This window comes from Pteropus vampyrus, unplaced genomic scaffold (genome assembly GCF_000151845.1).
Source record: "Pteropus vampyrus isolate Shadow unplaced genomic scaffold, Pvam_2.0 Scaffold41, whole genome shotgun sequence".
Classification (NCBI taxonomy): domain Eukaryota; kingdom Metazoa; phylum Chordata; class Mammalia; order Chiroptera; family Pteropodidae; genus Pteropus; species Pteropus vampyrus.
Genome location: NW_011888822.1, coordinates 2579511 through 2593580, shown reverse-complemented (window position 1 = coordinate 2593580; position 14070 = coordinate 2579511). Strand labels below are relative to the sequence as shown.

Below are 14070 nucleotides of genomic sequence, written 5' to 3'. Positions count from 1 at the left end.
GCAGATAAACTTGCATGATTCTAGATGAAGAAATAAGGACCACAATATTTTCCCTCGATTTCAGTCTACGAATGTTCCAGGGGCTTCCAGGCTCTGAAGGAGACGAGGTGGTAAATTTAAAAGGTGGTAGAAAGACCTAAGTTTATATAAAAGGTTGTCTTTCCTGTTGATAAGAATACAGTGTCTCCCTACATCTCATCTTTACGAGAGGTGATTCATAGCTATCATAGTCTTCCAATGAACAAACAGATAAAAGAATTTTCTTTCTACCTTTCTTGTCTATACTGAGAAGTTACAAAATATATATATTGGGAGAATTAAAGATCCACTCTAGACTGGTTTGTTCCCTTTGTCTCCGCCCCCTAAGACTCAAAGGCAAGAAGCAGAAAAGTCAGAAATTGCCAAACAAGTAGTTTAAAACACGCATTACCCACCTGAAGCTGACTAGATTTTTTGGTTTATGTAGACACGGTCTCACGTGGTTGTGTTTTCTTTAATCCTAAGAAAGAGCAACATTTATTGCCTCTTCTTTTTCTTTCTTTTTAAAAGACTGTTAAAGTAGGCTTTTTATCATCAGTATTTAAATTCACCCTCTTTCTCCATAAAGCAGCATTATTATGTTAACATGTTATATTAAATATGAAACACTCGGAGGTGGCTTGCAGAGGTAATTGTCTTACTTTTAGCAGGCTTCTAAGAAAAGCAAGTTTAGCTTCCCAATATGAAATATAGTAATTAATGGAGTATCAGATTACTAATGCACATTTAAAAAAAATATGAGTGAAATTAGCTATACATCCCACTATTTTAACTGCAGACTGAAGCTAAATAATTGTGCTGGCTTTCTGCATTCTTGTAAATCTAAACTCGAAATCTAGTTTTTAAAGGCGGGGCGGTGGGAGGTGAGGAATTGGTAAGTATAAAGAGAAAAGCTTGCTGCATTTATGAACTCAAAGGGCTCTGCTAGAAGGATTTCTATCTAGGACAAAGCAGTCCTTCCATCCTGAGGTATATGCTATCTCTGAGGAATTCAGGATTGACATCCAGCATTAAAGAGAGGAGGAAACGCATATTACAGAAGGTGACAGCTGAATGGGGTAGAAAAGTCTTATGTAAAACTTGAACTTCATGCAGGTCGGAAACTGTGAGCAAGGCATTAAGGGAAACTAAATAACAGGAAGCTGGGCATGTGAACCAAGGAATCCAAATATTCCCTGCATTCTAGAAGCTACTTTCAAATCAGCATAGGGCAATTATATAGAAGTACATGGGGTCATGTCAGACAGCATAATTTAAACAGAAAGACTTATTTTAATTTGAGATGAAGCTTGCGAATCCAGCAGAATGAATTCTAATTCTGAGCCCAATTTGTGGCTCTGGCACTTACACATATGAGCAAATAATCCACTCCAAGTCCCACTTACATCATTCATAATATGGGATGGTAATATTACCTACTTAGCACATTTGTGAGAATTAAGTGACATAATGTTCATAATTAGCTGAACACACAATCTTACACCCACTTAAGTGCCCAATAAAAAGTAGTGGTTATTATTAGCATATTTTTCTGATGTGTGCAGCAGATCTAAAACATCCTTTAAGCAAGAGTCAAAACAATCCAGATAAATAACAAACATCTACCGCTAAACTTAAGGATAATCTTCCCAAAGGATTACACACACACACACACACACACACACACACACACACTCGTGTGCACACACGCACACATATATTCTTACTTTGAATGAAATCATGCAGAGATATTTGCTTGGGAAACATGACTAGTTCAGATTTGCAGGTGATACATGAATCCTTAAAGTTCGAATTCTGAACATAGGGAAGAAAGACTTGAATTTAAATTGAAGGTAGCACATAGGTTTAATCTAGCATGCGAATACTGACTAACTGGTAGTAGCTCCTTGGCTCCAGTCTTCAGGAAAGATTAAGAAATCTTATGAGACTCAGGGGAAAAGATTCTATGATCAATTAGTGAGGTACAGCTTGGGCTCATGAGGTATATAGATAAGATACTACTGTTATTCTCCCTAAAGAAAGAAAAGGTCAGTGGAAGGTGGACAGTCACACAGAAGGGAGAAAAATAGAAGAAACCCTGCAAGATTCATCCCCACATGCACCTTCAAAGTATGCCTAAGGCAGAGTGAATGAGAGTACACAAGGATATCCTTTGGGGGAGACAGCCTGGTATCATCAATCATCAACATTATCCAACTGAAGTCTTGCTCCAATTCCATTCTGACCTAACAGGTTATGATGGGCCTTCTGCAGAAGGTTTAGAGTGGAGAGAGGATGCCCTGGTCAGCTAACTGGAGCATTCCATAGTTGATAGATGCAGCCTTCAATAACAGCTGTTGAGGAAAATGTTGCTTTATGTAACCATCTCATGTGGGGAAAGCAAGAGAGCAGAGCATGTTTTGGACAGTCTTCCACCTTCTACCGAAGAATCCGAGACTGTTCTGGCCCATCTGGAGCACTGTCCTTGACTGGCTGAACAGCCACTGCTTTTGGCCCTATTGCTTTGTCTCACCTTGCCCATCCAAAGAGTAACTCAGTCTCATTTCGAAAATGATGTCTAGGAATCATCACAAAGCTTGCATTATAAAAGGTAAAGCTTGAGTACAGCTCTCAATGGAATACCACTAGGCCTAGAGGGAGTGAGGGAGGAGCTCAGAATCATGAGTTATGTAGGCCATGACCTACTAAGAGAAGACAACATATTTTATGCACGGTAATGACTGGTGAATGATGGTAACTGCTGAGTGACTGTTCCCACTCTACACGTATTAAAGTATCGTAACTCATTACTAAGGGCACTTGACACAGTATAGAAAACAGCTTTCAGGGAGATGCAATCTACTTATACACGCCATGTGTGTGCTTTCTGATTTGTAGATATTTAAGTCTAAAAGCTAGACAAAATGAGGTGGGGCTCTACATAATTCATGTCTTTCCAAGAATTAAAAAGAAAAGAAAAAGTCTAGTGAGAAAAAGTACATCAGTTTCCTTTCCTGTTTCTTGGCTAAGGGCTGTACAGCTAACTCAACACCAGCTTTGGAGGCTCCAAGTGGGTAAATTTAAAAATTTCCTTCAGATAAATGTTTTCCCAAATGAGAAGATGCTATTTTTAATGAAACCAAATAGCCTTAATTGGTTGTGATGGGAAGTAAACTCAGAGATAAACACTGCATAAATAATTCAAGGCTTTCCATCTGGGGAAACTTCTTCCTGAATTGGATAACGAATATTCGACCTAAAACAGAGTTTGTATCATTTGAAAACCAACAAGTGAATCTAAGCTAATATCCAAACACACAGCTAAGAGTCAAGATAGCATCCTGGTACAATTCATTCATGAAATGGCTGCCCTCATCCCAAAACACCACCCACTCCCCATTCATCCAATGAAAGTAAATTAAAACACTCATCCTGATCAGGCTCCTTTACCCTCTCCTCTACCACAGTGCTGTTTAATTTAAAATAATTATTATGTTCATGTTTGATTAAAAGGATGGGTAAGAACTGGTCCCAAGTTTCCAAGACATACATAATAAAATGCATTAAGTATTAAGGGTTATAATAAACATATAGGAAAAAGTAAATAAGGATACAGAAGGGCAATTAATTCCAATGGGTGAGGAGGGAAAGCTTACTGGAAGAGCTGCACTTAGACTAAGCAATGACAATCTGAGCTTAGAAAGGTATTAACACAAATGACAATTTGGCTACGTAACATATGTTACTGATTATTTTTCTTTTTTATTAATAGCCACAGCTAAGATTTCAGGAGTATTGACCGTGTGGCCACCTGAAGTAACTGCTTTCAATGCAACAGCTCATTTAATCCTACAATAACCTCAATAGGTAAGCTTGCCTATTAAGTCACTAATTTTAAAGGTCGGGGAGAAGAGCACGGAGAGGTCATATGACTTGCTCAATACTGCACAGCTAGTAAGGAGCAAAGCTGAGAATCTGCATTCATAATCAGATTCTGGCAAATCTGCCAATGAAAATGGCAAGCGTTTGAAATGTGGCAGTAGAATAGAAAGGTTCCAAAGAGAAAGGCCAAGAAAAGAGAGGCCCATGGCCAGGTAGAGGGTGCTGGCTCCCCTACCAATGGGCACAAATTATCCTTCAAATGCCTTATCCAAGAAAACTGAAAATTTCCACCTTAATCTTCTATGTTGCTTCTAGCTCCTTACATATATTAATCATCTACACTGAACCACTATAATTTTTGAAAAAGCTGCCCTGGTTTCTAATGGCCTCTGACGGAAATTTCAAATCTTCATTTCACTGACAATTTTGTTTTCTCTTTCATGTATTTTCTTTCTAACTGAATTACACCACTCCTTGGGCAGGGGTTGGGTCTTTTATTCTTTTTGAAGCCCACAGAAGCCATCGTGATCCCAATAATAAAACTGGCAGAAACTTAGAGTAAAAAAAAGAAAAAATGAGCCATGACTAAAGCTTGTTTTCCTATACCTTGATCAAGATGCTACAAATTCTAAGCACATAATACAGTTCCTTCCTTTACCAAATTTTAAACACAGGAACCAAAAATACCTTTTAAAACACAGGACAATATTTTAACTGCCCTTTAAAAATAAAACAAAACCACTTTTCCTCCTCTGCTGTCTGTCTTTATATTCTGTCATGCAAAGGATTCCAAGTGATTGCATAAGGAGAAAAATTCTAATTGCATTATCCCAAGGCAGATATGAAAATTCTTTAATAAAATAAACACCATCACATTAAAACCATTCTGCAAAAGGCAGAAAAGTCATTTGGTGATAATTGAACGTTGATTTAAAAAGTCTTGATGTGTGCTGCTGGAGAGAAAAAGTAGAATATGAAAATAAACAATATTGCATTTTGGAAGACAAAATGCTGGAGGTGTATCTATAGAGTTGATTCTACAAAATAAATATAGAAGCCGAATGAAAAATCATATTGGGCTTCCTTGTATTTGTTGATATAATTTCATAAGATCAAATTAAACAGAATGGGAAAATGAGTTTTGCCTTTCCTTATGCCTTCTGTCTGTTAAAAATGAACATTTCAACTGATGAACTGATTATCCCCACCAAGCATAACAACCACTTTGACACATGTTGCTCAACAACAAAAAAGTGTATTCTAAAGAGTACTTTCCAATTGGATATTTATTTCGACTACAGTATGGTTAATTATATGTAAGTAAAAGATTCCACTCTTTTAAGATATTGGTCAAAAGATAAAAGTTCACACCTCTAATTCCTTATTCTGTGCTACTTGACATGGTTCTGATGTACAAACATGGCATGAATTCATTCGAGCAGGCAATTAATAGTTATGGAGCACTTATCTTGTACCAAGGCATGTACTAAATGCTGAGCACACAAGAATGAACTTCTACAGGAAGAGTTAGCATCTTCAGGAAGCTCAAGAGAAAACAAGTACTTCCAGCATAGTGTGACAGAGGCTATGAAAGAAGTTGCCACAATTACACCAAGGAGAGGTACTGAAGTAGGAAGTTGGAGGTCTACACACTTGTAAGATAAAGCAATTAAGATGAGATAATTAACAGTAAAGACTGGGCATATGAGGTAGGGGAGCAATAGGAAGAAAGTTTCAGGCAAAGAAACAACATGCTTAAGGACCAGTAATACAGAAAGAAAGCATGTGGCCTGGAATAACTGTCCGATGATCAAAAAGGCTAAATATAGAAAGTGTTTCAGCAAAAGAAGAACATTCTGTAGAAATCATGTCTTTAAAACACGGACAGTAAACCACCCTGGGACTTGTTCTGAAGGCACATGGTCGCTTGGATCCCAATTTCAAAGCCCAAGTTTACTCCACATCAATCCTTGGGCAGTAAGAGGATCCTTGTTAGGGCCAAAAACACTGTTTAAATCTCTGCCTCCAAACTGGAGGGGAAGCTCCTGAGTTTAACCCAAATTCTAGGAGCTCCAGGAATAACTGGCATGCCAGCCATGCCAGATCTTCAGTGACCCTCTGAGAAGCAGCACATAAAGTGGTCAAGAGCTAATGCAGGTCTGGGCTCTGGCCTCAGCTCACCATTTACTGGGTTAAAGCCTTGGGTAAACTAAACCCTGTCCATTCAAGAGGAATGGTGATGATACAGAAGCAAGAAGAGGCTATGAGGGTTAAATGAGATAATGCAGGTAAAGTACTTAGCACTGTGCCAATCACATGGTTACAGTCAACATAAGAGAACTATCATCCTCATATTCGCCACCATCACCAGAACCACCATCGTCCCCAGCATCATCATCACTGAAGTCATCATCATCAATATCTTCATCACCATCACCATTGGCAACACTATCACCATCATCGCCATCACCATCATCTCCATCAGAATAGTCACAATCATCACCATGCAACAATCACCACCTTCAACATAGCTGGGCGCGAAGGTCTAGTGGAAGATTTTGCAGGCAGAAACGAGAAGTTCCTTTTAGTTCACCACTTTAATCTAAGAGACTCTCCCAGAATTTGAGATGGTTGAGGGAGAAATGAAGGCCAAAAGGTGATTTCTAAGCACTGCAGCAGAATTCTGAATATTCCAAGTAAGGGGTAGTAGGTTTTATCTGAAGAGAGAGATTTTGGAGAATTTCTCTGCATTACAAAGTGGAAGAAATCCAAGGACATCCTCAAACCTTTGTTAATTTCAGGTTGAGTGTCTAATGTTTCTAGAATTCACGAGGTATCATCTCAACCTTCTGATACGAATCCACTCACACATGGGGAAATATGCTGGTGTTCTTCAAGCGCTACAAGAGAAGAAACAACATTCTGTGTTCCGGATTTATCAAGTTTGGCATCTGAAGAGACTTCTAAGTCTCCAAATCAATCCTTCTCTAAAGCATTGCTCCTAAGAATTAACTCTGCTATTCAATTGTACATAATAATAATAAATAGTAAATATTTAATGAATACTTAATATATTGTACGTGCTGCAAAGAGAGCTTTAATATGTATTAGTTCATTTACTTCTCACAACCACAACAAGAATCAGATATTGTTATTCACAGTTTACAGAGGAAGAGACTGACATAATGAGAGGGTAAGTGACTTCACTCAGATGCACTCAGCAAACTGGGCAGAGCCAGGCCTCAAAGCTTAATCTGTCCAACATCACCAATCTCTACGACTGCCTCCGGCAGCATAGCAACCTCAGTGCTTTAACTAGGTAAGCCACCCAATCAAAGTTGGCAAAATTATCGAAATTACTGTATGTGCAGAGTGCACACCCTAGCTTTAAGAGACATGCACTGCAAAGGCCTAGGATGAAGCTCTCTCAAAGCAGAAATCGGTGTGTGGATTGTACTAAATGCTTGACCTGATGTCACTGGCCAAGGTCTGAATTCCTGTATTTCACAACTCTATGTTCCACTTTAAATCTCTACTCATGAGAACTATGTGCAACCTTAAATAAACTCTGTGAAGACAGATTGACTTATCTGTAATGTCTCGGAGAGCTTCATGGAAAACAAGACTATATGTCTTAATCATTAGCCACGCAGCACATTCCACATAGGTGCTCAATACTAGATAAATATATTCCTTTAATTGTGCCTCTGTGCCTGGCATCTTACAAGACGTTAAAAACTGATATTTTGGGGGGAAACTGTCTCCAATTTGTGAAACTTGGAAGCCACTTTGGTGTATGAAATATAAATATGCTTAGAAAATGAAAACACTTTCTTCTTATGTTCATTAGGAGGAGTCTTTTACAATTTAGAGGCAATCCTCATATTATATTTTATACACAGATGCACCAAGCAGCTATAAAAGCAACTTTTTAAATATTAAAGACTTGGAACTGGTTGTCAACTAGAAAAGTAACTACCTATAAAAAATACTTAATACTGAAAACCATCAGAAACCAATAATTTCCTATTTAATCTATTTAATGTCAAGAGTGTCTTACTGAGTAGAATAACTTTTTAAAATATTTAACACATAGACTCATTCAGAGGCTGAGAGTTATTTTTTATTAAACATACTTAATGATTAGCGCTGCTCTAACACTGGGAGAAAAAGACAAGTGCCTTAACTATTACAAAGCAAAATCACCAAGCATTTACAGCTGTGTTGGCAGCAGATCGAATCTTTATACAGCGCATTTAAGGCTCATCAGCTGCAGGAGTCCCTATGTAACTGATTACCCCAAACGTATTCTGAAATCAGTTTAACACACAGCCGCATTTGTTTAACTATCATCTATGAAATTAATTCCTCAGGATGATAAATAACAGTACTGTACATAGACTCTCTTCAGATCTGGCCCCCAAAATGGATCTGAAGTTCAAATTTGTGCACAAGATCATAATTCGCCTTAAGTGAAGGAAAATGTGGGACAAAAACCAGAGTCTTTGGAATATATTCTATGTTTTCATGTTGTTATTACTCATTTTGTTTCCACAATTTTATTAGAGGAAAAGAAATTTCTTTCTCCATTACATGAAAACACTGATTCTTACCAGATATGGTAACACACTTTCCAAAAGTTTCTTACTAACTTAAAAAAAAAATTTTTTTTTTACTTAAGTAGTACACATAAACACTTCTACTCTTTTTTCTTCTCTCTCTTTCTCTTTCTCTCTCTCTCTATACACACACACACACACACACACACACACACACCCTCAGCCTCATTTCAACTGTAACAATTCTGGTAACTAAGAAATAAGGCATAATTACTCACTGGATAAATTATAATATATTTAATCAAATGCTCTGCAAAGATTATACTAAGTGCTACAAACTTATTTTAATATGTTCTTCTGACTTTGAAGGTAGGTCTGCGTCACCCACGTGAGGGTATGCATGGAGAGACTATCGGAGAGACAAGAAAAAAATCCCCTTCTTGTAAAAAATTATACAACTTAGGATACATTATTTCATTTAATCTTCAAAACAAACCCTATGAGGCAAATAGTTTTATTCTCATTTATCAGATGAGGAATTGGGCTAAGAAAAGTGTAAAAACTTGTCCAAATGATAAGCTGGAACATGCGTGAACGCTTGTCCGTTTGACTTCATGCTTTCTTTATTCTTCTAACATATCAAGGCTCAGTATTATGGACTGAATGTTTGTGTCTCCCCCAAAATTCATATGTTGAAGTCCTAACCACCAATGAGAAGGCATTTGGAGACGGGGCCTTTGAGAAGTAATTAGGAATAGGTGATGCCATGAGGGTGAAGTTCTCAAGTGCTCTTATGAGAGAGAGCAAGCTCAAAGAGGTGAACAACAAAGAGGTCATGTGAGCAAACGGCAAAGTTGCTGCTACTGGAAGCCAAGGGAAGAGGCCTCAGAAGGAAATTCACCTTGTCAGAACCTTGACCTTGGACTTCCCAGCCTCCAGAACTGTGAGAAATAAGTTTCTGTTGATTAAGCCATCTGGTCTCTTGAAATTTGTTATGGCAGCCCAAGCTGACTAATACATTGAGTCACAGCTGTACAGCTTCTAGATGGTTTAGAAATTTGACTAGAAATGAGAAGTTTAATTTTGGCACACCAGAGTGGGTCTGTGTAGCCGGAGCATCTCAACCAAAGGTTCTCAAATAGGGGTGGCCCCCCACCCCAAAAAACATTCAGCAATGTGTGGAGACACTTCTGATTGTCAAACCTTAGAGGGGAGGTACTAGTGGCATCTAATGAGGAGAGGCCAGGGATGCTACGAAACATCCTACAAATCATAGGACTATGCCCACACCACAGAATTATCCAGCCTAAAATGTCAGTGGTGTTGAGTTTGAGAAACTCTGTTCTGGAGCAATGCCTGGCATATAATAGGTCCTCAATAAATACTGCTGAACAAATTTCTGGATGAATTCAACAGGTACTTATTGAGCATCTACTCTGCCAAACATTGCTAGCGTCCACAAAGGAAAACCAGGTACTAACTAGTCCTTCTGTAAGTGCGTTAATATTCAGCAATGTTTCCCAGAAACACTGAGCAAGTTATGGCAGGCAAGGTGACCTATTTTATCAACAGGTATAACCTCTCTCAGGGTTTTCAGAGAAGGAGACATCCAAGTAGAGAGGGCACGTGGGCAAGGAGATGTAGATTAGAGATGGTAAACAAATCCAATAGACCCTATAATCAGCCATCATAGAAATATAAAGGGCTTATCTGGATATAATTGAATATATTCTTGCATGCCCTGTGTTCCCACCCTGATGCCATCACTTAACTAGCTGTGTGTGCTATGCAACCCACTTGTGGCCTCAGTTTCCACAACCGTAAACTGAACATTAAAAAAAGCACTTCTCTAATAAGGTTATAAGGTAATGACTCAAAGATTATTATCATTAAATAATTACTATTACTAGCTCTTGTACATTAGGGAACTCTATGAGTATAGTACTGAGTGTGGTGAGAAGTAGTGGCAAATTAAGCCCAAGTTATCTGAGTGCAGAGCTATGCACTTGCGTGTGGCATCCCACAGCCACAACGAAGAGGAATTGAGTGTGCCCCGGAGGCCCGATGATTTGCTCACGGCCATTTAATCAGAGGATGGTACAAATTACCCAGCATTTGTCTTCTGGCTTGTTCCATAGCCCATTGCCTTAGCTACTGTTTTTCTTGCTGTTTATTTACACTGTTCTTTTCGGACCAAAATCTCAGTAAAAGTGCTCTGGGGACATTTTTATCTTTTTCGTTCCCAAGAAGCTGCATATATAAGTGAACCATTAGAACTGAATCAGGTCAGTGAATCACACTGAACACCAATAAAAATGAGGCAAAGCTTGCCTGAAGTCAACACCCTTCTTTTGTTTAACCCTCGAATGGATTTCATGACGAACTGTAAACATCACATGCAAATGTCTCATTCCGAATTCTAACTCAATCTAATTCCCAGTAGAGTGAGGAGTGTCAGGAGGGCTGGCTACTGTCTCCAAATAATGCCAAGGTGTGGAGAGATGGACACAAGACTCAGAGTTGGAAAGAAAAAAGTAAAAGCACTTTTAAGTTCCTATAACCCATAACCTATTTTTCTGCAATATGAACTTTTTTGACCATCGAATCTGGACTTCACTGCAAGAGTTGTGGGATATTCCACATCAGACTCACCTCCTTCAAGGCTTTGCTTAAATGTTACTTTATGAGGCCTATTAAAGCTGTAACCCTGACCGCCAACAAATCCCTAGCCTGATTTCCCTTAATCTACTCTATTTTTACCCCAAGTAATTTTCACCTTTATATCATAAGATAATTTATAATGTTTCTTGGTCTGCCTACCCATTGCTAGAAAATAAGTTCCATGATGACAAGAATTTTTATCTATTCACTGATATATCATCCAAGTGCATAGAACGGGGCCTGGCATACAGAAAGCACTTGATAATATGTTGACAACATCACTGAATTAATATGACATCGATCTTTCACCTATAAAATCTAGAGTTAAAAATTATTAACGGTGCTCCTACCAATTGCTGGACATGCACCTACAAACTGTGTGAGGCTCAAGTATTATCCAGAGCCCAAGAGAACGGCGACCCTCGACAAAGATCACATCTCAAATGAGGAGCTTCACATTGGATGCACCCTCCAACTTTCCACCTAGAAGCTACAGCTCCTCAATTAGAGAATGATAAATGTCATTGTCATAATCAGAAATTTTCCATGGTTTTCAATGTGCTGGCTTTTATGCTGAAAGCCAAAGCATTAATAAAGCAATTGAAGGAGTAGGATTATAAGTCTATGAATGTCAGTGGCAAGGTTTCACTTATGTCACTTTGCAGTAATAAAGGACTTCAGAGAAAGTGCTCAGGCCTGGGCAGAGAAGGACTACTTGTATTTTTTTTTTTTTAATAGAGGATAGTGAAAAATGGACCACAAGCAAATAAATGAGAAAAATGAAGGCAAATTCAATTAATCATTTCCGCTAGTGACACTTTAATGCATTACTGTTACAATTACTTTGAAATGTCCTGGAAGAATCTTTACACCTTCTCACCCCAGCCCACCCCATCCATTTTTCAGGCCATGAGAGCTGAACTGCAACCTTTTCAATCAGCTTTGTGTTTGAAGGGGCTGCCTCCCTGTTTCCAGGTACTGCTAAGGTTTTTAGAAATATCTGGCTTGCCTGATGACCAGGAATCCATGTCACTCTATTTTAGCTTTGCCTTATACTTGCAGAAAAGTCTTCAAATGCAGAGTATGACAACTGCCATTTTCAAGCTCCAAGCAGAGCCTTGATGTTCAGATTTCAACTTTAAATTTACCCCAGGGTTTTGCTATACCGATCTAGTGGTACTAACTTACTCAGAGGCCAAGGACTTGCTCAGTGGTGGCCACAATGTGAGGCTCTTGTCCTGCTTCAGAACGTCTCCTACTCTCATCCATCACCTGAATCAATATGGTGCAGTCCATGGCCCCAAGAAGGAGCCATGGATGAGGACAGCCACACAGACTTAAGTTAATTTAAAAGTAATAGAGTGAGTTGCTCCCATTACATTTATTGAACCAGCACCTCCAGTGACGGGCTGCTGTGGAGGCCAAGTCCATTGCAGATAATCATTGGAAAACCGAGCAAAGACATGCCATTGATTTTATTTATTTTAAAATCATTCAGTTTTTTTTCTGCTGGAATGGACATTTTTTAAATTTGTTTTAGGAGAGGGGGTGCTGACTTGGTTCTGTTATAATTTTTTTCGCTCAATTATTTGACTAGTCACCACCACAACTGAGAAATCTACACCAGCTGTTAAGATTCTTAATGGCCATCTACTGCTAAGTAAGTGTATCTACAAGAGAGGGTCTTGAAAGACATTCTACCAAATGACCCAGCACACAGCTTGGAGCAGCTACCTTTCAAAAAGTCCCCACCATCAGACCTCAAAAAGGAAGCAACTCCAGGGTCTGAACTGCAGTGACACCTCACAGTTCACTTCCTAGCTGGGTGACCCGAGGCTGATGACTTAACCTCTTTGTACCTCAGTTTCTTCATATAATGTACATGAAGATAGTACGGTCATTATAGGGCTCCTGTGAAAATAAAAACAATCCATATGCTCAAAACATAATGAGCACTCAGTAAACACTAACTTGTATTCTCATTTTCTCTATGCGAATCATCAGTTAACAAGAAGGGTCCCTGGAAACCTTGAGGAGTAAAGGCAGTTGTTACCAAATTCTCCCCAGTGGCCCCCTCCCTCTCTACTTTGCATTTACTCAAAAAAGTACAGGAAACAATGGAAGTAAATAATAGGAGAAAAGACTTCCTCCAAAAGTGACATATGAACTGAGACTTTTAAAAAGGGGGAGGAGTCTGATCTGAGGTAAGAAAAGCCAGGTGAGTAGGTCCATAGGTCTGGCGCAGGAAGAGGCCAGGCTATTATAAGGTAAAAGGTCACTGAAACTAGAGTGAACAAGAGAAAGAGTATCTGCAGATGCAGCTGACACGGTAGGGCAGGGCTGGGGCATGCACATGTAATACTATTTAGGATGCCTAGGCCAGCATGTCACAGGCAAATTGAACATCCAACATGAGATTAAAACAAGATGAACTTATCGTGTCTCTATCTTAGAACTAGGTCGGTCATTCAACCATTTCAATATTATCTCGCAGGAGCGAATTTATAGATAAGCCTGTGCAAATTCTGCCATCTGATTCCCCTCAGCATTAATAGTTCTGCCTGACAAAACCATCTGCCCCAGCCTAACGCTCTAGCCTTTAAGTCTCTTACACGTGAAGAGGCATCATGATTTTTCACTGATCTGAAATTAAAATTTCCAGCCATAAAAAATATATTTAGATCCAAGGCTACATGTCACTTCTGAAATCTTGTCATTTAAATCATGTTAGGTGTTGAATGAGATATAGGTGAAATTTAACTTTCACTGCATTTTAGTTTCGATCATGGCGAATTTATAACCCGGGAGTAAATCCTGCTGTCAAGGAAAATGTCTTCACTAAATCAGATTTGTTGCTTCCCTCCTTCCTTCAATACTTTTGTAAAATTGAAATGCTCTTTCATAAAATTCAGTGGTATCATCCCTCCCTGGGCCAGAAAAGGTCTATTGG

General features: G+C 38.8%; 1 protein-coding gene across 1 annotated transcript in view; it reads right to left on the bottom strand.

Annotated features, from left to right (window-relative positions):
* Window positions 1-14070, bottom strand: part of PTPRG (protein tyrosine phosphatase, receptor type G) — a 650284-nt gene that overhangs the window by 225306 nt on the left and 410908 nt on the right. Inside the window, exon 4 of the mRNA XM_023529707.1 lies at window positions 6225-6376. Within this exon, the coding sequence (XP_023385475.1) occupies window positions 6225-6376 (152 nt within the window). The remainder of the gene's footprint in view (window positions 1-6224; window positions 6377-14070) is intronic.